The 26,430-nt window shown below is 39.0% G+C and overlaps 1 protein-coding gene across 2 annotated transcripts in view; it reads left to right on the forward strand.

Moving 5' to 3' along the window:
• ITPR2 (inositol 1,4,5-trisphosphate receptor type 2) overlaps positions 1-26,430 on the forward strand; it is a 562,671-nt gene that overhangs the window by 186,255 nt on the left and 349,986 nt on the right. For both annotated transcript variants that reach the window (XM_065940048.1, XM_065940056.1), the window contains 6 exons: positions 1,157-1,329; positions 2,223-2,342; positions 2,459-2,644; positions 3,734-3,985; positions 4,714-4,858; positions 6,647-6,797. In XM_065940048.1, the coding sequence (XP_065796120.1) occupies positions 1,157-1,329; positions 2,223-2,342; positions 2,459-2,644; positions 3,734-3,985; positions 4,714-4,858; positions 6,647-6,797 (1,027 nt within the window). The remainder of the gene's footprint in view (positions 1-1,156; positions 1,330-2,222; positions 2,343-2,458; positions 2,645-3,733; positions 3,986-4,713; positions 4,859-6,646; positions 6,798-26,430) is intronic.

Genomic DNA, 26,430 nt, shown 5'->3' on the forward strand with positions numbered 1-26,430 from the left:
CAGGACCTCACCTCCCATGTCAGCTCTTGTTTTTTCCTCACTAATGACTTTCCTGCTGCAAGGGGCACCCTGTGTTTACAGAACTCAGAAGACTCGGTTCCACCACCACGGAACCTTCCACTTATTACTCCCATTGCTTCGATGACTTCTCTCCCCATAATTGCCTCTTTTTTTTTTTTTTTTAAATCATTTATATCATTTCTATCCCAGGTCAAATGTCACCTCTTCAGCACCTACCCCATCTAGATTTGTCAGCTTTTCCTATCCTTCTGCTTGTTTCATTTCACTTATCAATACCTAAAATGATCCTATTTGTTAGCTTAATGACTGCCCTTTATCACTAGGACATGAGCTGCATGGGAGCTTGTCTGTCTTGTTTCTTGCCATAACCCAGCTCTCAATTCTTCAACATGTGTTTGCTAAAAACAAATACATCCTCTTACATAACCATACTATAGAGCTGGAATGGCCTTCCAGAAATATCTATTGGATGAATTGGTCTGAGCAGTGAAGTGGTTAATCATATTACCTTACTGGACTTTTTTCCTGTTTACCTTTTTATCTGTGATTTTTTTCACTGGTCTTTTTTTTTAAGATGAAAAGTGCTATGTAATTTTATCATTATTTTAAAGAGAAGATTTAATAGATCATTGTAGTATGTGTAAAAAAAAGAAATCGCCTAGGTTCACCTGGGATCTTCATATAACAATATGGAGTTCATGGTTCACGAACAAAATGTCAGAAGGTCATTTTCATTTCTGTAAGTATGCCAAAATCCTGGGTTATGACTTTAGTGAGCGTTTGAAGAAGGGCATCTGTTATACTGGTGAGATACTTAGTTATCATGTCATAAAAAATTGTGATTTTAACTAGGTTTATTTTTGTTTTTCTAATTTGTAAGTGTAAGTACCATATAAAAATTATTTCTAGACATGTAATTTTCTGTTACAATTAAAATGAGGTCTATATCAATATATTTGCAATTCCTTCCTCAAAAGTCCTATTTATTGAAGAATTACTTATTTGCTTTTCTTTTGATAATACTTTTTAGTGTGTTTTCTCTTATGAATAAATCAATCACTGTTGCTGACCCTAATAGAACCTGTTATTTCTAAGCTGTTTGGTAGCGTATTCTGACAGTTCTTCTTCTTTGCAGGAATACATTGCTAAGAATTTCTGTGTCATGCAGTCCCAGATTGGCTATGATATTTTGGCAGAAGATACCATCACAGCTTTGTTGCACAACAACAGAAAACTACTAGAGAAACACATTACAGCAAAAGAAATAGAAACATTTGTTAGTTTACTCAGGAGAAATCGAGAGCCAAGGTTTGAAGTAGTTCATGCATTGTTTTCTTGTGGGGTCTATGGCTTATTGCTTTATTTTCAGAACTTTTGTAAAGTTGGAATTCTTTCATGGACAAAACAGTGTTGGACTTATTGCTATGATAATTATGTATCATCATGAGATATTATGATGAGAAATACCTTTATAGATAATGTATTTAAATGTGGTTGATTTTCATTCTGATAACTTGTGTTTTTATAGTTCGCCATAGTTTTTCAAAATATGTTCATATATATGTTAATACATTGTTTCATTTAAATCCTTGCACATTCTCCTGAAGTACACTGGTCATAAAATATTATCCACATATTAGAGATGAGAAAATAGAAGCCTACAAACCAACTGGAAAGAGAAGTTAGGGTTTCTGACTCCACGGCAAGTTGCCTTTCTCTTATTCCATGCTGCCTTATCTGGGAGAAGTGATTGCAGAGAAGTCAAGCAGATTGACAAAGTCTTCGTAATTAGCCTGGCAAATAAGTGTTAGAAGGTAGAATTAGGCCTCTGACTAGACCAGGCCGAATTCACGTTAAGTATGTGCTGTCTGTTTTACTGAGTACAGTGTTAGCTTTGATCTGGCTTTGTTTTGATACTCTAAATATAACAAGTCACAGTACTGTGGGATGAATATCACCAAATGAGTAGAAGCAAGCTTATATCATTTTTGGAAACAAGATTTGTACTGAATACAAATAATTGGATGTTTAATTTGTCTCTAATGATGTAGTAGATAAGCAACACGTTAGAAAACTGTTGCATGTAAATAATATTAAAAATATATCTAGAGAGTTTCATTATATCCCAAAGTATATTTTGGGACATGATTTTATAAGATGCTTTTTGCTAATGTTCAATTTAATTTTTTTTCCCTTGTCAGGTTTTTGGATTATTTATCAGATCTGTGTGTGTCTAATACTACCGCGATACCTGTAACTCAAGAACTCATCTGCAAATTTATGTTGAGCCCAGGCAATGCAGACATTCTTATTCAAACCAAGTAAGCCCAAATGATGGAGGCATCCTTTATGTTCATTATTTGTAAGTAGGACAGTTCCTTGTCTTGTTTCTGAATGAACTTTTTCATAGATTTTCGTGTGTGTTGTTTATTTCAAGATTGGTCTCAATGCAAGGAGACAACCCCATGGAGAGTGCCATCCTTCCAGATGACATTGATGAGGAAGAAGTTTGGCTCTACTGGATTGACAGCAACAAGGAACCTCATGGCAAAGCTATCAGGCACCTTGCCCAGGAGGCCAAGGAGGGCACCAAGGCTGATTTGGAAGTCCTTACCTATTACAGGTTAAGTATCACAGAGAACCATAATTCTCAGTCTCATACTGAGAGGTGATTCTCAGAAATCTGTAAATCTGTGAAGTCAGATGTCTGTGAAGAAGTTTAAGAAGTTATATCAGAACTAGGGTAGCTGAAATACTTAGTATTATTTAAAATATTCACAATAAGTGTAAACATCTGTGTTTTCCACATATATCACTTGCTATTTTCTCATTTTCTGCTAGTTTGGAACTGTTGTGCAGCAAAGGATTTTTTCCTCTTGTTGACTGATGTAGGTGCAGATAATCGAGTTGAGAGGGAGATAGAACTGGGGCCAGGGAAGCTGATTTGGTTGTAGAGGTGGCCTCAGAGAAGGTTAGCCAGTAGTTATGTATATATTGCTCATGATCATGTAGAGACCTGGGACGTTGGACAAACTGGTGTCTATAGTTGTGAAAGTTCAGTGGTGGCATCTAGTAGTTGAAGTTTCAGTGGTGGTTGATGTAGTCAGTATAGTGAGAGCGAGAACCGAGTTGGTGTGTTTTGAGTCTAAGGCATGGAAACCCAAAGCAGAAACCAAGACTGGGCCCAGATCACAAACATCTGAGAAAGACAGAATTCCTTGTGTTCCCTGGTTTCTACAGCTGCAAAATCAAAGGCTACTTTCTGCATCTTGGAGGCTGATGAATCAAAGTGTACTGATGCCATTTGGATTGGTCACTTGAGTCATCATTGATCATTTGGGAACTGAGTAGGTCTACACTTGGAATCTAGACGTGAGAGCCTGGAACAAGGCAGAGAGAGATGGCTTCACGAGAGCTGTTATCCATAGCCTTTGGGCTTAGTGTGTTTGTAATCCTAGGAAACCAAGAACCTAGAGCCTGATGGCAGTCTCCGCCAGAAACTTCTTGCTGGAACAAGTGAGAGAAATTGCAACTGAATGGGCATAGAAGTGACCTCATCTACATGCCATTCAATCACTTAACCCACTATAACAATGTCCAGTTTCACATACACTTGGAAATACTAGAAACATAAAAATAGATGCGGATTGATACTAATGCTTAGACTTTATCTGGATAAGATAAATAATGTAATACATTTACTGTTTTTAAGGTACCAGCTAAATCTCTTTGCAAGGATGTGCCTGGATCGCCAGTATCTGGCAATAAACCAGATTTCTACACAACTCTCTGTTGATTTGATCCTGCGATGTATGTCAGATGAGAGCCTGCCTTTTGACCTCCGAGCATCTTTTTGTCGCCTCATGCTCCACATGCATGTTGACCGGGATCCCCAGGAGTCCGTGGTCCCTGTTCGCTATGCCCGGCTCTGGACAGAAATCCCCACGAAAATCACAATTCATGAGTATGTTTGGGAACATTTCTCAATGACTTTAAATTCAGTTGAGGAACTCAAAATCAAATGTCTTCAATTTCTTAAAAAAATTATTTTATTGAAGTAGGATGGTTGATTTACAATGTTGTATTAATTTTTACTGTACAGAAAAGTGATTCAGTTATACATATATATATATACATTATTTTTCATATTCTTTTCCATATGGTTTGTCATGGGATACTGGATATAGTTCCCTGTACTATAGGATAGGATATAGTAGGATCTAGTTTTTTATCCATTCTATATATAATAGTTTGCATCTGTTAATCCTAAATTCCCAATCCATCCCTCCCCCAAATGTCTTCAGTTTTGAAATGGAATATAAGGAAACGCATTTCTGTGTTCAAATTTGGCTTCTTTAACCTTCCAAATGCAAATGAGATACTCTTTTTGGAAAGTAAAATGACAACTTTTGATAATAGAAATGTTATTCTGGAAACCAGTAATCAGGAAATATATTAATAGTAGGAACAAAAGTTTGTTAAGTCTTTAATATTATGGTAGACTTTGATTTAAGTGCTTTACATGTAGTAACTCACTTCAAAACAGGCCCATTTTATAGATGGGGACACAGCATCTAGAAAGGTTGATTAGTTTACCCAAACTTAGAAGTCAGGAGGTTAAAGTATATATATTTTCCAATTTAAATGACTACAATCAGTTTAACTTCCTTTAAATTCTTTATGTGTTCCCAGATATGATTCTATAACAGACTCTTCCAGAAATGATATGAAGAGGAAATTTGCACTGACAATGGAATTTGTTGAAGAATACTTGAAAGAAGTTGTAAATCAGCCTTTTCCTTTTGGAGATAAAGAAAAAAATAAACTGACATTTGAGGTAATTTCTTTTGAAACAATTAATCTGTGAAGTTATTCACTTTACCCTGTCTAAAGTTAGGTACATTGAACATCAAAGATTTTTTCCCTCTAATATTTAGGATGTTTTGATAATTTGGTAGTTAAATTCCTGAAGGTATGATTCCCTCTGCCACTGATTAAAAGATAGATTTGATATTTTAATTATACCTGATATACAAAATATTTTATTTATAATTATCTGTTATATACTCTTTTCTTTTTTTGATTTATTTATTTGTGTAAACGTCATTGCATTTAATGGACAGAGTTTTGCATATTTATAATATATTTTGCATACATTTAAAAAAATCTCTCCATTAAAATAATGTTTTTAACCTGATTAAACTAAATTGAAATTATAGTATCACTTTGAGTAGATAATGACAAAAGATGCCATTACCTGATACCTGGGGTATTAGGTACCTACTACTGATGTGTAACAGATTACCCCCAAACCTTGCAGCCCAAAGCAACAAGCATGATTATCTCATGTTTCTGTGGGTCAGAAATCAGGTGGTTCTGGATCAGGGTCCCTCATGAGGTTGTAAATCAAGCTGTTGATTGGGGTTACCGTCATCCGGGGTTAGATGATCTGCTTCTAAGCTCTCTATGTGGTTGTACTTCCTTGCTGGCTATTGCCTAGACACCTGTTCTTCTTGCCATGTGGGCCTCCCCATCAGCTGCCTCAGTGACCTCACAGCATGGCGCCTCGCTTCCCCTGGGGTAACTCTTTGAAAGAGAGAGAGGGCCCAAGATGGAAGTTGCAGTCTTCTATAACCTGAGCTTAGAAGTGCCTTGTATCATTCTGCTGTATTTTGTTGGTGACACCGACTAACCCTGGGGCCGTGTGGAAGGAGACCCTATGTTGGGGACTGTCTTGGAAGCTGGCTGTCATGCCTAGTATGTCCTGTAGTATCCATAAGACCACAAAGTGGCATAAAGAACATGTATTTCTAGACAGATTTCATGGGTAATATTCAGTTGTTAAAGTAATTCATTAATGTGACTGTTTATTAAGTGATATCCTACTGACTAAATAACAATATTTAAGCAAGAGGTCAATCATTCTAATGTAAACCTCCCGTAACCACCCTGATACAACTAAAATCTGTCTTCTTGTTTTCCCTGCTGACTGTTCACCAGATACCTCATATTCCTGTCACATGGGCCTGTGATAGGGTTGATGAACTGGTCTTATTTGGATTTAATTCTAAACTTGATTAAATCAGAGTTCAGTGGTTACTTTTGCAGGTATTAAATTCCTAGGTGTTAATGAATTAGAAGAGGACTGCCTGAAGAATATATTTCCTGTTGATTAGATAGAATTCTTTTTAAAATTTTTGAAGTATAGTTGATTTACAATATTATATTAGTTTCAGGTATATAACAGAATGAGTCAATATTTTTGTAGATTATACTCCACTGAAAGTTATTACAAAATAATGGCCATATTTCCCTGTGCTGTAAAGTATATCATTTTTGCTTATGTATTTTATACATAATGGCTTGTACCTCTCAGTTTTCTATACCCGGATTGCTCCTCCCCACTTCCCTCTGCCCACTGGTAATCACTAGTTTGCTGTCCATGTTTAGGCGGGGTTCTTTAAAATCTACCTTTCTATTGAATCAGACCAGCTGGAAAAAAAAAAAAAAAAAGAATTAGACACAATTAGACATGTCTGCACAAACTTAGATAATAAAAATTCAATGCTTATTTTTCTTCCTAATGTTTTTCTTTTCTACCTTTTTTCTTCTTTTTCTAAATTAGGTGGTTCACTTGGCTCGGAATCTTATATACTTTGGATTTTACAGTTTCAGTGAGTTGTTAAGGCTCACAAGGACTCTTCTGGCTATCTTAGATATTGTCCAGGCCCCCATGTCATCATATTTTGAGAGATTAAGCAAATTTCAAGATGGAGGTAAGAACTTTGGAGAAAAGTTATAATCTTGTTGGCATTACTTCGAGGTGAGATAAAAAAACTAAATCTGTCGAGAGTGGTTGTGAACATGTACCTGGTAACATATGTGTGCAAGTGGACCTTTATCCTGTGATAGGACTGAATGCCAAAAGGCTAGATTTGCTAACATGCTTGTCTTTTTAATGAAAAACTTTCAAAGACAACTTCATAAGATCAAGGAATTCCATCATGCTATGGTCAGTTCACTAGTGAAAATATTATGTGTTAAAAAATAAACACTTGAGACTCACTGTTGGTCCAGAGGCTAAGGCTCCATGTTCCCAGTGCAAGGGGCCCAGATTTGATGCCTGGTCAGTGAACAAGATCCCATATGCTGCAACTAAGAGTTCGCATGCCACAGCTAGAGGAACCCCATACTGCAATGAAGACCAAAGATCTTGCGAGCTGCAACTAAGAGCCAGTGCAGCCAAATTGAAAAAAAAAAATTAATATTTGAGATCATCCTGGTGTGTGTCACATGCTGGCTACCCTTCAGAGCAGGGCAATAGTAAAATGCAGAGAATGGGTACATGCAGGATCACACCAAAGAGGCGGTGGGTGCAAAGCCATTACAGAAGCAATACACTACAGCGGGCAAGAGAGCATGTGCTTTGGAGTCAAGAGTGCCTATATTCCAATTCTGGCTTGACCACTTTTTATTAACTTAGGCAAGGTACTTCTCCTCTCTAAGAGTTTCTTTTCTATTTGAGATATGGTGATAAAGTCAGTTTTCATTCCAATCCCAAAGAAAGGCAATGCCAAAGAATGCTCAAACTACTGCACGGTTGCACTCATCTCCCACGCTAGTAAAGTAATGCTTAAAATTCTCCAAGCCAGGCTTCAGCAATACGTGAATGGTGAACTTCCAGATGTTCAAGCTGGTTTTAGAAAAAGCAGAGGAACCAGAGATCAAATTGCCAATACCCTCTGGATCATCGAAAAAGCAAGAGTTCCAGAAAAACGTCTATTTCTGCTGTATTGACTATGCCAGAGCCTTTGACTGTGTGGATCACAATAAACTGTGGAAAATTCTGAAAGAGATGGGAATATCAGACCACCTGACCTGCCTCTTGAGAAACCTGTATGCAGGTCAGGAAGCAACAGTTAGAACTAGGCATGGAACAACAGACTGGTTCCAAATAGGAAAAGGAGTACGTCAAGGCTGTGTATTGTCACCCTGCTTATTTAACTTACATGCAGAGTGCATCATGAGAAGTGCTGGGTTGGAGGAAGCACAAGCTGGAATCAAGATTGCTGGGAGAAATATCAATAACCTCAGATATGCAGATGACACCACCCTTATGGCAGAAAGCGAAGTGAAACTAAAAAGCCTCTTGATGAAAGTGAAAGAGGAGAGTGAAAAAGTTGGCTTAAAGCTCAACATTCAGAAAACTAAGATCATGGCATCTGGTCCCATCACTTCATGGGAAATAGATGGGGAAACAGTGGAAACAGTGGCTGACTTTATTTTTCTGGGCTCAAAAATCACTGCAGATGTTGATTGAGGCCATGAAATTAAAAGATGCTTACTCTTTGGAAGAAAAGTTATGACCAACGTAGACAGCATATTGAAAAGCAGAGACATTACTTTGTCAACAAAGGTCCGTCTAGTCAAGGCTATGGTTTTTCTAGTGGTCATGTATGGATGTGAGAGTTGGACTATAAAGAAAGCTGAGCGCAGAAGAATTGATGCTTTTGAACTGTGGTGTTGGAGAAGACTCTTGAGAGTCCCTCGGACTGCAAGGAGATCCAACCAGTCCTTCCTAAAGGAAATCAGTCCTGAATATTCATTGGAAGGACTGATGCTGAAGCCGAAACTCCAATACTTTGGCCATCTGATGCAAAGAGCTGACTCATTTGAAAAGACCCTGATGCTGGGAAAGATTGAGGGCAGGAAGAGAAGGGGATGACAGAGGACAAGGTGGTTGGATGGCATCACCGACTAATGCACATGGGTTTGGGTGAACTCTGGGAGTTGGTGATGGACAGGCAAGCCTGGTGTGCTGCAGTCCACAGAGCTGCAAAGAGTTGGACACGACTGAGTGACTGAACTGAACTGAATGATAGCATCTCCCACACAGTTTCCTTGTGAGAATTAAGTGAATGTATACAACATATTGAAAGCACTTATATCAGTGCCTGCCTCATAATTCGATAGTTTGTTTCAGATGGTGATTGTCTTCAGGTTGGATCCCCAGAAAATACCCTGTGGTGTAGAATTGTTTGCAGAATGTATATTGAAGACTGCATTTGGGATATATTACCTGTAAAGAAGTGGAGAAGGTAGGATTGGCATTTAGGATATACATCTATAAGGAAGTGGAGAATCTGAGCCACATTGTGGTTTCAATTGAGGTCTTTGCTGATCCTACAGGGATCTCTGGAGCTGGGATGGTCCTTCACAGTTGTCACAAATTAAGGCAGAGAGCCTGGGCTTTGTATCCTCATATTAGCCAGCATTGATTGCTGGCTTCATCATAGAGAGGATGTGCAGCCTTCAATAAGGCAGTTCCTTTTTGACGGTGGTCTCTCTTCGTGAGAAGCATGGGTACAAGAAGGCAGCAGCCATGACTGGCCAGCAGCTGAGAAAACAGGTACCTCAGCTCTGAATAGGTGATGAGGGTGCAGCCCAGTGTATCCACTACAGGATTAAACAGTGAAGCCGGAAATCTAACTTCAAATATAGAGAAGAAATATCTGACAAAGAATGATAAACAAGTAGCTGAAGTAATTAACTGCCGCTGCTTAAATCTCAGTTCCTTCTACATCTGCCAAAAATTTGTACATGTCAATAAGACGCAAATGAAACTTTATATATCCCTCACCTTCAGCAGAACTAGAAGACAGAAGACAGTACGAAGTTATTGTAAGTAGAAAAATGACATCAGTTTTTAGTGGCACTGCCTCATTATTCCCACTGAGAGCTTATGTGGATATTTAGGGGGTTCTGGAAAAACCGTGTGGAAGAGACTGTGAAAATCATCCATAGAAGGAATTCCCTGGCGGTTCTGCTGGTTACAACTCTACCCCTTCCACTGTGGTGGGGAGGGAGGGTGTTGATCCCTGGTCAGGGAACTAAGATCCTGAAAGCTGAGCGGTGCGCCACTCCCTCCCCACCCCCCCAAAAAGGAAATCACCCTTAGAAAGAGAAGGTCTACCCTAAGGATGAAACATACTGAAAGAGAATGCAGAATCCAGATAGATAAGAACTCTGAATAAAGAGGAAGGAACTTGAATGGACACAGGGAACAGTTAAGAAAAACTAGAGGTGAACAGGTTAAAAGTAAGGTAGAGGCACCCTTTAGACTCTTGTTGGTGAAAGGGAAAAGAAACAAGGTGGGGAAATCTGGAATACCAGAAAATAAAACTTTCTCTGCAGCCTCCCAACAAAGGCCAACCTTTAAAGAGACTGCATTTCATGACTTGGGCAGGAGAGGGTGCTCTTGAGCTAAAGATCATGTAAATCAGCCCACGTCACTTTGTCCATGAAATGCAGAGATGTAATCAATTGTCATCTCAATGAAAGGACTATAAGATCAAAACAGAATGGAGAATCAAAACATTTCAGTTGATGGAAATTCCTCTCTGAACATCAACTGTGGAAGAGAATTCCAACATGATACTTTCAACTGAATTAAATACCTTCAAATATGAAAACATAAACATATGATAAACACCTTGAATCATAAATCCAAATGATGGATTTGAAATGGACAAAATGATGGATAGAAATGGACAAAAAAAAAGCGCAGTAAGAAATGAAATGAAAGTTTATTGGACTCAGAAAAGAGAAAGACTTTATTATTATTATTAGAAATAACAGACTGAATTACACAATATCAAAGGGAGAATAGATTTGATTGAAAGTGTAGGAAGCACCACTGAAGAAAGGAAGAACAGTAATGAGAATGTTAAGTATGTAAAAAAAAACGAATAAAAATGTCAGTGAGAAAACTGTTGAAATGGAAGAAAGCAAAGAGGAGCCATCGTATGAATAATTGGAGTCCTTGTAAAAGAAAAATGAAACAGAGGAACAGACCTGAGATTTAAAATTCCAATCCAAGAAAACATTCTGTAACTAAAAGAAAACTTGAATTATGCATGGTGGGGCTGTACAGAATGGTAATCTCCAAGACTTACGACAGAATAAAGAAACTATTATATAAACTATTACATACAGTATATATTCAGAGAAAGTGGTGGTGGGTGGCAAGGAATGGAGAAATAAAAGAAAGTAGAGATGCTTCCTGGTGTGATGTTTTTACAATATCCAGTTTACTTTACACCAGACCATCCTTTAAAAACGTAAAAGTTGACTTCGACTTTTGTTCTCCGTGCTTATAATCTGTTTTCAGAGTTTTATCCTAGAGAAAAGTATTTGAATCCTCTGAAAAATTGCTAATATCTTGTATGTACTCTCCACTGTTTATGAATGTCTGCCCTCTGAGAGACATTTTTTTACTCTTTCCAATATTTTATAATTCTCATATTTTCTCATGGGCTCCATTCACCTCTGGATACCTTAATCATTTTATCAGTTATATGAGAACCATTAATTAAATTACTCAGTAAATTCTCACTGAATAATTATTACTGAGCAACTGTTGTCTACCAGACATTATTCTAGTCAGTGGGAAAAATGATGAACAGGATGCAATCCCTAGTCCTTGACAGAACAGACAGTAGATAGGCATAATCCCACCCCTCTCCCTACAGGGGGAGATAGTCAGATCATAAGTGAATATACACTGCTGTATTGAATAATACTATGGACAAAAATCAACTAGGACAATATGGAGTATGATGGAGAGGGGACAGGCAGTTACTTTTAGCTAAAATGGATTTTATAAAAATTGAAGTAGAGTTGATTAACAATGTTGTGTTAGTTTTACGTATACAGCAAAGTCATTTAGTTATACATACAGATATATTGCTTTCTTTTCAGATTGTTTTCTCTCACAGATTATTACAAAATATTGAGTATAGTTTCCTGTGCTCTAGAGTAGGTCCTTGTTGTTTATCTGCTTTATGTATGGTAGTGTGTATATGTTAATTCCAAACTCCTAATTTATTCCTCACCCTATTCCCCTTTGGTAGACCTAAGTTTGTTTTTTATGTTTGTGGGTCTATTTATGTTCTGTATGTAAGTTCATTTGTATCGTTGTTTTTAGATTCCACACATAAGTGAGATCATATGGTGTTTGTCTTTCTCTGCCTCACTTATTTCACTTAGTATGATAATCTCTAGGTCCGTCCATGTTGTTGCATGTGGCATTATTTCGTTCTCTTTTCTGGCTGCATAATAGTCCGTTGTATATATGTACCACATTTTCTTTATCCATCCATCTGTTGATGGGCATTCAGGTTGCTTCCATGTCTTGGCTACTGTAAATAATGCTGCTATGAAATTGGGATGCATTTATCTTTTCAAATTATAGTTTTCTCCGGATATACGCCCAGGAGTGGGATTTCAGGATCATCTGGTAGCTCTGTTTTCAGTGAGTGAAAGGAACTTCCATACTGTTTGCCGTAGTGGCTGTACAGTTTACACTCCCACCAGCAGTGTAGGGCGTTCCCCTTTCTCAACATCCTCTCCAGTATTTATTATTTGTAAACTTCTTGATGATGGCCATTCTGACCTGTGTGAGGTGATACCTCATTGTAGTTTTGATCTGCACTCCTAGCTAGTGTATTGAACCCACTCTCTGACATTTGAGCAGAGACCTACTTGCATCAAGAAAGGGAGCCTTGAGGCAGAATGAGCTTGATGTATGTGCATATCAAGCAGAAAGGCTATTTTGGCTGAAGTGAAGTGAGGGAAGGACCGACAGGATAAGACGTTGGGCAAGCTCAGATTATAGAGATTATTATACCCTCATATTGGAATTGTGTTCTGAATTTGATGAGCGACTTTAGAGGGTTTTGAGAAGGGAACAATATGATTTGATAACTTTGGCTGCTGAGTAGACAGTCATGAACATCTGTGTGGACATAAATGTTGGAAAGATTATTGAAAGGAGGCTATTTCAGGATTGGGTGATGGTGTTGGACTAGGATAGAAGTGGTGGAAGTGGAGAAGTATGATGGTGATATTAGTTGTAAGTAAGATGATGTTAGAGTGATGCAGTCCTAACTGAATGGACTTGATGGGAATGGGAAAGAAAGAAGAGAGTCAAACATTATTCCAGGGTTTTGAAAGCAGCTGGGTAAATGTGGTACTGTTTATTGAGATAAGAAAGACTAGCAGGTCAGTGGGATTGTAGGGACAATCAGGAATTCCTGTTTGCGTACCTTGGGTCTGAAATGACTATTGTGAATCTCCTGGCGATGTCATAGTTGGATATGTGAATGGACTTAGGGTGTAGTCATGGTGGGAAACATGAATGTGAGAATCAGTGCACAAGAGACATTCAGAATACCAAACTGAATATAATCACCTAAGGAGTGACTGTTGATTGGGAAGAAATGATGTCCAAAGATTGAATCATGGATGTGCCAACATGGAGCAATGAGATAGCGGAGGAGCCCGCAGGAGACTGGGGCAGAGTGCCAGCAAGTAAAGAGGAAGACCAGGAGAATACAGTGTCTTAGAGGCCAAATAAAAAGTAAGTTTAATTGTTTGTTGGCTTATATAATGTACTTCCTAGATAGCGCCTGTTTATTGAGTAAACTATGTGCTGAGTGGTTTTATAGGATTACCTTTCATGTAATGTGACTTGGGCTTAACCTTGTGTTACTCCATTAAGGAAATATGAAATAGCATAATTCTATTGTAGTATAAAAAGTGATTCATGATAGTTTTTATCAGCCAATTATAGTTTTCTAAGAAACTTTTTGTTGTGTTGGTAAGAAATACCTATATGTGTTCTGCATGAACTGAGATTCAGAAGTCTTCCTTTTGAAACTGGTGTGGTGTGTAGAATGGTATCTCTTCACCTGGGAAACACATCTGCTTAATTTGTGGTAAGGGTTTGTGCATTTTGCCTAGATTTTTGGAATCTGAAAGAATGTATTTATCCCCCTATTTAGTAGTAAGTATTCTAGAAATCTGTTATTCTACTTCTTGGTGTATTAAAATTAATTTGAATTTAAGGGTGATAGTTTGATTCCTTCTCTTGATATTTGCAAATCAGAAGGTAAATTATTTCTTTTATGTATTCCTTTTATTGGATGCATAAGGTAAGCTGTAGGAAAATATAATTTGTGGTTAAGCTTCTTTTGATAATAGTGACAATTTTACTTATTACACATGATACCTCTGAGAGAGTTTGTTATGATTAGCTATCTTCATTTCTCTCAACTTGAAAAGTCCTTCTCAAGGAATTCCTTTTGCTTTTAGTAACACTAGCTGTTTATTTACTATCATTATCTTGCATACATATGGAAGGACAATGCGTCCATAGTGGGTTGTGCCCAGTCACTTCAGTTGTGTCTGACTCTTTGCAGCCTCATGGACTGTAGCCCATCAGGTTCCTCTGTCCGTGGGATTTAACAAGCAAGAATACTGGAGTGTGTTGCCATTTCCTCCTTTAGGGGATCTTCCTGACTCAGGGATCCAACCCTCCTCTCCTAGTTCTCCTGCATTGGCAGACGAATTCTTTACCCCTAGGGCCACCTAATTTAGATTTCTTTGGAGCTTATCTATATTTGTAAGACAAAAAAAGATACTATACTTTTGTCAATATTGCCTTGAGATACATTTGAAAAAGTGCATATGTGGCTTTCACTTACAGGACATAAAATAAGAAAGAATGTATCTCACAGGGCTACATCATTTGTTCATAAATGTTGCCAATATGTAAATATAATGGAATTGTGCCTGGAGTCCACAGTTTTGTAAAAGAAAAAATTTTTAAAGTACCAATATAGGAAAGCATATTCAGGGAGATTAACTGACTTGCCTAAGATTCATTAGTAAGTTAGCAGCATTGCTAAGAATTAAAGTGCAAGAAATTAGTCTTCCTATCCTTTGCACCGCTACATTATTTATTAGTCTAATGAGCTAATATTTTAGAAAAATTCTTATTGAGGTTAGAATTGTGTTCCATAATTTTTTTAAAGTTAGCATTTCTGTAGGGGCTCAGTCTTATAGATATTCTTTAAGTTAAGTAAACAAAATAGAGGTTAAAGGTAATTTTTTAAATAATAAAATCAGGACAAAGCAACATCATGTGCTTCTAGATGTGATGTCCTGAGAAGGACACAGCATTGCCTATTTCAAATTTCTGATAAACATTCATCATCTCCATCTGATCATGAAGAAATATTAGACAGATACAAATGGTGGGGTATTTTATAGAATAACTGGCTTGAATGTTTCAACAATGGCAATGTTACAAAAGATGAAGGTTGAAAAACTGTTTCAGAATAAAAAGGATTAAAGAAATATGACAACTAAATAGAATATGTGGTGCTGCATCAAGAAAATTATTATCTACAGAAGACATTATTGACACAGTTGGTAAAATTTGAATATGGATTGTATATTAGGTTGTAGTGTTGTATCAGATTTTCTCATTTTTCTAATTATACTGTACTGTGGTTATGTAAGAGAATGCAGTTGTTTTTAGCAAATAGCTGAAGAATTGAGAGTTAAAAAGGCTATGATGGCTGGAACTAACTCAAATAATGCAGGAAAGATTGTGTGTGTGTGTGTGTGTGTGTGTGTGTGTGTGTGAGACACAGAGAGAGAGATGAGAAAGAGAGGATGCAAATGTGGAAGAATTTGTGAATCTGATAAATTTGATCACAGGGTATTATGAGAGTTCTTTGTACTATTCTGGCAACTCTGTCCATAAATTTGAGAGTATTTCAAAACAGAAAAGTTAATGACTTAGATAATTAAACAAGTAGGAAAATGATTTATTGTATGTAAGATGACACTTCAAACTTAACAGCTTTATCCTGCAACTTTTCTTGAAGCTGTGTTATTATAGCTGAATTCTATTAGGCCATAAATTCCTTAAAAAGTCTTCTTAGACTCTATAAAAGAAGCAAGAGAGAACACATTTCTGGAATTTCCAAAGGTGGAGACAGGATTGTCAGGCCTGGGAAAAATTCCTGTGGTACAGAGTGAGACTGAGGTTGATGCCAGAGAGGAAATCCCAGATTACGGGAAGTACCTGGGAAAAAAAAGAGTTGTTATTCTAAAGGAAAAGTCAGGGAGCCATAGCAATGTTACCACATTAGAGGACCCGGTGTAGCATCCTCTTGTCTCTTTTATATTAAAATGGTTTGGATTCTGTTTTCTTATTTTTAATGAAACTTTATTTTTAATTGGAAATCATTTGCAAAGCACAATTTTTTAAAAGTAGGAGGCAATTTTATAAGCACTGTCGCTAGACAAACCAACTCTTTCAAGAAAGAGACAACAGATTTCTCTTCTAATAGTGTATCTGGAAAATTCGGTGCAATAGAAAGATGTCTTTTTTTTTTTTTTTTTTTTTTTTAATTCTTTTGATCTACTTACCACTTAGGAATTCTGCTCCAGCGCAGTTAGGGTTATACATTCAAAGACACGTGTCTTGTCATTGTTTGGCAGGTCAGACCCAGGGGAGCGGAAGAAGAGGCGTGTAGAGAAGGTGAAGGTTTCCGGTTCCGGAGTTCCAGTCCGTGCTGGCCTCAGTGGCGCCTGTCTTAAATAGGGTGTGCACACCGCGCCCTTGTGTTTTTCTGGGAAATCCTGTAGGCTTAGATGCCAGTGATTAGTGTTTGAGGTGATGGGGTTGGCTGCCTTGCAAAGTGGCCGTTTTCCTCTTTTGGGTCCTTGGTTACAGTTCATCCCGTCTTATCGCTGGGAGTTGCCTTCTCCCTTGAGCTGGTCGGGGGTCTGAATAGCTCCCAGGCTGTGACAACGCGCCATCACAGTGGCTTTTAGTTGGCATGCGCAGCAGCTTCGCGTTTTGGTACCCTCGAGGTGGTCCATTCAGCAAATTATGGAGGCGTATTCTCATGGAGACAGAGGGGCTGGCACTTCCCTGCCCTTTCCTGTGGTGAGGGAGAAGACACTTGCTTATCTTCAGAACTATCAACTAGCAACCTTTTTTCAGCCAGTTATGTACTCACTTACAAAAAGAAATATTGTTTTCAAACAAATGTTTTCACTCCCAGCAGGCCATGTTGTTCGGTCAATTTGCTTTGCCTAATATCTATCATTTACTCTCAGTGATTTAAAATGCACAGGCCCCATTCGGTGTAATTGACCTTTTAGGTCGAAGGATTATGTCAAACAGTGCTCTTCTTGGCCATGTCCAAAAGTTGAAAGCAAATCCTTAGACAGGCTGATAAACTGGTTATTTTCAGTATGCGTGTGAAAGTACAGTTCATTTAAAAAATTATTCATCTCTCTTTCTGCTTGCTGAAGGATATGCAATCCGAAGATTGGGACTGCCACAGGCATACCTCTTTTTAGTGCACTTAGCTTTACTGAGCTTTACGGATAGTGCATTTTTTGTAAACTGAAGGTTTGTGGCAACCCTGAGTCCAGCAAATCTGCTGGAGCCACTTGCCCCACAGCAGTTGTCACTTTGAGTCTCTGTGTCACCTTTTGATAATTCTCACAGTATTTCAAACTTTTAAAATTATTAGTATGTTCGTTGTGATGATCTGTGATATTTGATGCTCTCTTGTAATTGTTTTGAGTCACTACTAGCTGTACCCATGTCAGCTGGCCAACTTAATAAAAGTTGTGTGTTCTGACTGCTCCACCAACTTGCCATTCCCCATCTCTCCTCCCCTCCTTGGGCCCTCCTTTTCCCCTGAGACACATAAATATTGAAATTAGACCAATGAACTATAAAGTGGCCTTTATGTTTTCAAGTGAATGTAAGAGTTGCACATGTCTCACTTTAAATCAAAAGCTAGAAATGATTGCACTCAGGGAGGAAGTCATGTTGAAAAGCCAAGATAGACTGAAAACTAGACCTCTTGCACCAGTTATTCAAGTTGCGAATGTAAAGGGAAAGTTCTTGAAGGAAATTAAAAGTGTTAACTCCAGTGAACACCTGAATGGTAAGCCTTATTGCTGATATAGAGAAAGTTGTGTAATGGTCTGGTTAGAGGATCAGAGCAGCCATAGTATTTCTTTAAGCCAAATCCTAATCCAGAGCAAAGCCCCAACTCTCTCCAGTTCTCTGGAGGCCAAGAGAGGTGAGGAAGGTGCAGAAGAAAAGTTTAAAGCTAGACAACTCTGGTTCTTAATGAGGTTTAAGGCGAGAGGCTGTCTGCATAACATAAAGTACAAGATGAAGCAGCCAATGCTAATGTAGAAGCTGCTGCAAGTTATCCAGAGGATCTAGCTCAGATAACTCATGGAAGTGGCTACACTGAACAGCAGATTTTCAATGCAGGCAAAACAGCCATCTGTTGGGAGATGTTATCTTTGACTTTCATAGCTGGAGAGGAGAAGTCAATGCCTGTCTCCATAGCTTCAAAGGACAGGCTAACTCTTGCTGGGGGCTAATGCAGCTAGTGACTTTCAGTTGAAACCAGTGCTGTCTTACCATTCTGAAAATCCTAGAATTCTTCAGAATTTTGCTGTCTCTACTTTGCTTGTACCCTATAAATGCAGTAAAAAGGCCTGGATGATAGCACATCTGTTTACACCATGGTTTACTGAATATTTTAAGCCCATTGCCATTCAGAATAAAAAAAAAGATTTCTTCCAAAATATTGCTGCTCATTGACAGTGCACCTGGTCACACAGGAGCTGTGATTGGGATGTACAACCAGATTAGTGTTGTTTTCATGCTGCTAACACAACATCCATTCTGCAGCCCATGGATCAGGGAATAATTTTGACTTTCAAGTCTTATTATTTAAGAAATACATTTTATAAGGCTATAGTTGCCTTAGATAGTGATTCTCCTGACGAATCTGCGCAAAGTAAAATGAAAATTTTATGGAAAGACTTCTCGTTCTAGATTTTGTTAAGAACGTTTGTGATTTGTGAGGAGAGGTCAAAAAGCAGGAGTTTGGAAGAAGTTGATTCCAGCCCTCAGAAATGACTTTTAGGGGTTCAGAACTTCAGTGGAGAAAGTCACTGCAGATGTGGTATAAGTAACAAGAGAACTGGAAATGGAAATGGCATCTGATGATGTCACCAAATTGCTATACTCTCAACATTAAAATTTGAACAATTGAGGAGGTGTTTGTTATGAGCAAAGAAAGTGGTTTCTTGAGATGGAATCCACCTCTGGTGAAGATGCTGTGAAGATTGTTGGCATGACAACAGAAGATTTAGAATATTACATGAACTGAGTTGGTAGAGCAGTGGCAGGGTGTGAGAGGGCTGAACCCAAGTTTGAAAGAAGTTCTACTGTGGTTAAAATGCTGTCTGACAACTACAGAGAAATTGTTCATGAAAAGAAGTCAATTGATGCAGCAAACTTTGTTGTCTTATTTTAAGAAATTGCCACAGCCACCCCAACCTTTAGCAATTCTGATCACTCGGCAGCCATCAACATCTCATTGTGACAAGACTTTCCACCAGTACAAACATTACAACCTGCTGAAGGCTCAAGTAACTGCAGTTTTTAGCAATAAAGTGTTTTTAAATGAAGCTATGTACGTTGTGTTTTTAGACATAGTGCTACTGTACACTGTATTGACTAAACCATGGTGGAAACATAACTTTTACATGTAGTAGGAAACCAAAGAAATTTCCTGTGACTCACTTTTATTGCACTGTATGATTTATGGCAGAGGTCTGGAATGGAACCTGCAACATCTCTGAGGTCTGCTTGTACTGATGTGATTAATTAAGATCACTTATTACAGGTGGTTGGGTGTATCCTGTTCTACTCGAGAGTCATTTGAATAGTTGGGACAAATGTGAATCCTACTTACGCATTCTTCTAAGAGTGACATAGTATGTTAACTCGGCAAATTCTGTCATCTTTTCAAAGAGAACTTCACACAGTCTGGAAATGGTTTAGGTCTAATTTGTCATTTGGTTATCCTGTCAATATCCTTTAATTTGTCTATTTGTTGTTTGAATGGAACTAGGATTCAAATTTAAACCTCCAAAATGAAGTAACACAGTCTAACCGCTGCGTGAACACTGGGCCCATTTGGGTATCCAGGCCACCATGGTCATTTCTTCTCACAGTTGTCTTCCTGTCCTTGAACTCACCATATTTTGAGAAGACAACAGATCAGAAAACTACCAAAAGACCAAATGAGAGCTGAATAGTTTCTTCTTCTTCTTTTCTTTTTTTTTTTTTTTTAACCTCCTATCGTTTTGCTTTTTCACAACTCCACGTTCTTGGGAGTTCCCATAATCAAACCCTGTCATGTGGGCTTGTTCCCAGTCAGTAATCAGATAATCTCTTTTTGGGGGCATATATGGTTTTTCCAGTGGTCATGTATGGATGTGAGAGTTGGACTGTGAAGAAAGCTGAGCGCTGAAAAATTGATGCTTTTGAACTGTAGTGTTGGAGAAGACTCTTGAGAGTCCCTTGGACTGCAAGGAGGTCCAACCAGTCCATCCTAAAGGAGATCAGTCCTGGGTGTTCATTGGAAGGACTGATGCTGAAGCTGAAACTCCCAGTACTTTGGCCACTTCATGAGAAGAGTTGACTCATTGGAAAAGACCCTGATGCTGGGAGGGATTGGGGGCAGGAGGAGAAGGGGACGACAGAGGATGAGATGGCTGGATGGCATCACCGACTTGATGGACATGAGTTTGAGTAAACTCCGGGAGTTTGTGATGGACAGGGAGGCCTGGCGTGCTGCAGTTCATGGGGTTGCAAAGAGTCGGACACGACTGAGTGAACTGAACTGAACTGAACTGATGTTGTAATACTGAAAAGGGTAAATCACCACCCCCCCCCCCCAAATCAATGAAGAATTCCATTTTCTTTGAGGATTTCCTTTCCTTTGAGGTTTCAGGGTTGGAGCAGAAGTGCCTTTGGTCTTAGGGAAATTGGATACAGGTAACCACAGCAGCCTGGAATGATCCTCTTTCTCTGAAAGGATCCCAGCCGCACTGGGCGACTCAGTGTAGCCCTGTGGGCCCAGCCTGGGGCAGGGAAGAGGTATGGAGGGAGGAGGTGGGAGAGCAACCTTGGAGACGCAAGTGTCTAGCAGCAGTTTCCTTGCTCCAAAAGATTGGGGGAGGAGAGGAAGAGTATACTACCTTCCCTTCTGGTGGCAAAGAACCAGCTGCTTCTTCAATTTAGCTTTTTTTTCCCCTTGCCTTGGCTGGGACTTCACGTGATCCACCTTGAAATGCTTTTCCTGGCAGCCTCGTTGCTTTTTAAAAGGAGAAGGGAAATTGAGATGGGAGGTGGAGCAGAAACATTTTTTAATAGTGTTCTATGGGTGGGAAAGGAAGAAAATATTTGCAGCAAAAAAAAATCTTCCAGAAAATAGTTTCTTCCTTTATAAAATCAGGAGATTAGTCCAAATGTGATTTTTGCAGTCTGTTTCAGTTCAAAACCAGGGCTCTTCGAAGATTAGTGTGTAATTCTCATTCCCTCACTGAATGCTGTTCTTCTTAATGTATGTTGCAAAACACTCCTTTTAGCAAATATCTGTGAAGCATGTCTGCTGGTTAAGAGCTGTGGTTGCTCTTTGTAAAGACATCAGCTACAATGCCTTGAAACCGGGGGCTTTAGTTCACTTAAAGTATGGAGTGTGTCTCCAAAAAAACCAAGCAAGGGTACTTCCCCAGTGGTCCAGTGGTTAAGATCTAAACTTCTGCAGAAGCTTGAGTTGATCCTTGGTCAGGGAGCTACCATCTCACATGCTGCATAGTGCAGCCAAAAAAAACCAAAAAAAGCAGGCAAGTAAGTTAGCAAGGAGGTATGACTGGTGCAAAGTGGGACTCCGAGGAGGTAGACGACTGTGTGGAGGTGGAGGATGAGACAGGACAGAAATGAGGCTTAGTTCCATGACCATTACCAAAGAGCAGGTAGTGAAGGTCCTTTTTAGGTCTCGTCCCAGTGTCCCTTCAGCTTCTCTTAATGTTTCATCGGACTGAGCTCCTTCCAGGTCTGTATAAAGGACATATGTTCATAGTGGAGCTCACAGTGCTCAGAAGTGTCAGGCAGATTGATTTGCCGGATTACCCATCATCATTTGAATGTCTGTTCCATGGACTTCTGCACCTAATTTTTCCAGTTACCATTCTGCCTCTTAAGATGCTCCTTTTAGTTGGTCCTGCCTCATCTCAGCTTCAAGCCTGTCCCTCACCCTTAGATCTGTCTCATCCTCTCCAGGTCTCCTTCCTCACACCTGCCTGCTCCCCATCTGCTTCTCCCTTCTATCTATAACCTTCTCTCCATCCACATCATAGGCTTCCAGTAAAGGAAGCTGGAGCCTGGAAGAGGAAGCAAGGACCATGTGCAATCTTGTCCACAGTGATAAGTCTGTCTTGTTCTTTGTGCGTGCACACTGTGTCAGATGAGTGTGTTCTCATCATGCCTTGAGATTCTTCCACTGACAGCAACTTCCCTGGAGACAGAACATGTAGTATTCCCCAGGGAGCAGAGATTAGCCCTCAAGAGGTATATTGCGGGGAGCTCTTAGGACAGCACCAGTGGAATGGAAGAGCCTGGTGGACTGGAAGCAGGACTGGGCCAAGGGAGAAGCTGGATTGTGATGCAGTCCTAGGGGGAGCCTCAGGGTTGTCTGAATTGGATGTCCTTTCAGAGTTGTCTCTCACTGGATGAGGGGGCTGAGTTCTTATGTCCCTGCGGGCGACTCTCGAATGGCCTGGGCGCTTGCTTGAGGCAGCTCCCTTCAGATCAGTCAGTCCGCATAACGCTGCCTGCTCCCCCAGGCAGCACTGCCAGCAGCTGAGACCGTAGTCCTTCATCCCTGAAGGTGAATCTGGGAAGGACCATCACAGCCATCCACCATAGATACTTTCTAGAAAAGTACCATTGGAAAAATTGTAGGTCAAGATTAAGCTCTCACAACAGAATAGGAGGAACCATAAAAGTGATTCAGATCTTATAGAAGATAGAGATTTAGGGACTCCAAAACAACATTAAAGCATTTAAATGCACAGCAAAGTTCTAGACATGAAAGAAATTTCTAGATGCTACCTGATTTCAAATGCCCCAGAATCACAGACAATGGAAACCTACTCTAGGCAGCAAGTCTGTTATGAAATACTTTTCTTCAGATATGAAGGAAGTTTTCTGTGACATTCTGATCCCGTGAGTCTGGTTCTTCTGCCAGCTTTGTGCTATGCTGACTGCACCGCTAAGTCCTTTTTGACTTGATGTATAATGTCTTTTACACTTTTATCCATGTATTTTTGTTCTCCTTTAGCGTTTATAAGTTTTAGAAAAAATGCCTGTAACTGTCAGGCTTTCTCTTAGTTACCAGTGGTGTCTGGGAGAACTTGTTTTCCTCCTCTTAAGTGTTAAGGTTTAAGTGTTCTCTATATAAAGAGGTTCTCAGAAACATGATCTATGCTAAATCGTGTCCCTTTAAAAATTAGGATGGGGTGGAAGGTGGGAGAGAGTTTCAAGAGGGAGGGGACCTATGTATATCTATGGCTGATTTATGTTGATGGATGGCAGAAACAAACACAATATTGCAGTTATCCTCCAATTTAAAATAAATTAAAAAAATCAAATATACACACACACACACAACAGGCAGAGAATAGTTATGTAATATGTCTCTTTCACACTGAGTTTCCACCATTGGCCAGGCCACACATTTAGCAGGGTATCTATTTTTATTTAACACCTAGCACACATACAGATTTTGCATATTTTTATCTGCAGTCCTTGTCATAATCCAGCTTGTTAGTTATTATGGTCACATTTTTCCCAGGAAATAGGCTCTTTCAGGTTAAGTAGTTACCATGAGACCATACGGCTTGTAGCTTGCTGAGCCACATTTTTAATTCAGGTTTCTGTCTCTTTTTCTCTAGTTCTTCACAAAACCTGACAGCCTTGTCAGCGATGTGCCTTCTGCTGCTCACTACTTTCTGTGCTGATGACTTCTTCATCTGCAGGGATTCTGCTTTCTACCTTTTCCCAGTTTCCCGAGAAAGTTTAGTACGGAACAGTAGGTGTTTATTAAGGAGTTTTGATATAACTTAAGGTGATTTCACAGGTCAGATCCAAAAAAAATTTTAAGCCAAATATCTTACCTTCATGAACCCTTGCTGGACTTGTCTCAGAAACAAAGTTTCAGTCACAAGTCTTAAAACTTTTACCAGCTTAAATATCTTGAAGTTGGATGTTTCTCTTCACTCCCTGCTGGTCTCTTTGTCTCTGTTTTTGGCTCTTTCTCCACATTCCTACATAAGCATCCTCTTGAGTCACTCCTCCTCGTAATCTCTAGAGAGTAACAACGCAGTACCTTAAATTGATGCCCACAGGTCTTCGTCTGCGTTAGATGTCCCTAGGTCCGTCTCTTGCTGATTCCCAGTGATATGAAACAATTTTATCCTCCAGGATCAAATACTACTGTATTTCATGTATACTTTTGTAACTCACTATCTCTAGGATGAATATATGTGACATGCTTTATATAGATATGCATGCATTTGAAGGACAAAAATATTGAGACCCTAATATTCCAAATGTATGCTTTTGCCTTTTTGTTAATGTTGAAATTTTTTTTAATGGCTGTTTTTTCTAGTAGACTTACAAAAGACTCCATGACTTTTACAATTACTACCTAGATAATTCAGTAATAAAGATTGAAATTTATTGGCTGAGGGAACTAAAGTGGGGAGAAGAACTTTGAAAATACGTTCTGTTTCTGGTTCTAGAGTTGACTTGGACCATGCCTAACATGCTTTTTTAAGCATACTTGATTTTCAAATTTATTCATTGAGTGACATGCATTTGAGGGATGTATGTAAATTATGTGTTTTGTATATTTGAATGATAAAAATATTTTTGAGACCATAACATTTCAGATTTATAATTTTTTCTTTTATTACTCATGAACTTTTAATATGGCTGCCCAAATTGCCAATGTATGGGAGATACCAAGACAAATACCAGTTGATGATAAAATGCTTCCTGATATTTTGTTTCTACAATTTTAATGATTACTTATGTTATACCTTTTCAGGGATCTCTCATGCACCATCTCTTTTTTTTCTTTATTTTCATGATGCTGACTTTTTTTTTTTTTTACAATTTTGTGTATTTAATTATTTTTTTTTGGTTGTGTTGAGTCTTTGTTGTTGTTTGGGCTTTTTTTCTAGCTATAGGCAGTGGGGGCTACTTTCTAGTTGCAATGCATAGTCTTCTTATTGTGGTAGCTTCTCTTGTTGCAGAGTGCTGGCTCTAGGGTGAGTGGGCTTCAGTAGTTGGGGCACATGGGCTCAGGAGTTTTGACTTCTGGGCTCTAAAGCACGGGCTCAGTAGCTGTGGTGTACAGGCTTAGTTGCTCTGCAGTGTGGGATCTTCATGGATCAAGGATAGTACCCATGTCTCCTGCACCGGCAGGTGGATTCTTTACCACTGAGTCAACCAGGGAAGCCCCCCATCTCTTTTTTAAATTGAAAATATAGTTGATTCACACTGTTTTGTTAGTTTCTGGTATACAGCAAAGCCATTCAGTTTTATATATATATGTAACATGTGAAGAAAGCTGAGTGCCGAAGAATTGATGCTTTTGAACTGTGGTGTTGGAGAAGATTTTTGAGAGTCCTTTGAATTGCAAGGAGATCCAACCTGTCCATCCTAAAGGAGATCAGTCCTGGGTGTTCATTGGAAAGACTGATGTTGAAGCGAAACTCCAATATTTTGGCCACCTCATGCGAAGAGATGCTGGGAGGGGTTGGGGGCAGGATGAGAAGGGGATGACAGAGGATGAGATGGCTGGATGGCATCACCGACTCGACGGACATGAGTTTGAGTAAACTCCGGGAGCTGGTGATGGATAGGGAGGCCTGGCGTGCTGTGATTCATGGGGTCGCAAAGAGTTGGACACGACTGAGCGACTGAACTGAACTGAACGTACACACACACACACACACACACACACACACACACATTCTTTTTTGTATTCTTTTCTATTACGGTTTATTACCAAATACTGAATATGGTTCCCTGTGTTATATAGTAGGTCCTTGTTGTTTTTCTACTTTATATATAGTATTTGTATCTGCTAATCCCAAACTTCTAATTTATCCCTCCTTCCTCCCTCCTTGATAACTGTACGTTTGTTTTCTACGTCTGCCAGTCTGTTCCTGTTTTGTAAACCAGTTCATTTGTGTCGTATTTTAGATTCCACATATAAGTGATACCAGATGGTATCAGTTGTTCTCTTTCTGACTTAGTCATTTAGTATGATAAGCTCTATGCCTATCCACACTGCTGCAAATGGCAGTGTTTCATTCTTTTTTTGTGGCTGAGTAACGTTCCATTGTATATGTGTACCACATCTTCTCTATCCATTCCTCTGTCAATGGACATTTAGGTTTAGTACACCTTCTTAACAGAATAATATGGTTGAAATAGTCCCTTACTAACTGTGTGGGTTAATAAATTTCAGAAGGATTTAATGGGTATGATGCGTGCCTAATTTCTGTATTATATGAAGTCATGAAGCAACTGTATAACTTCCTTATAGTTCTCTCAGTCAGGGGTTGCTCACATAAAGTTAT

Source organism: Muntiacus reevesi, chromosome 1, assembly GCF_963930625.1.
Source record: "Muntiacus reevesi chromosome 1, mMunRee1.1, whole genome shotgun sequence".
In the NCBI taxonomy this organism is placed as follows: Eukaryota; Metazoa; Chordata; class Mammalia; order Artiodactyla; family Cervidae; genus Muntiacus; species Muntiacus reevesi.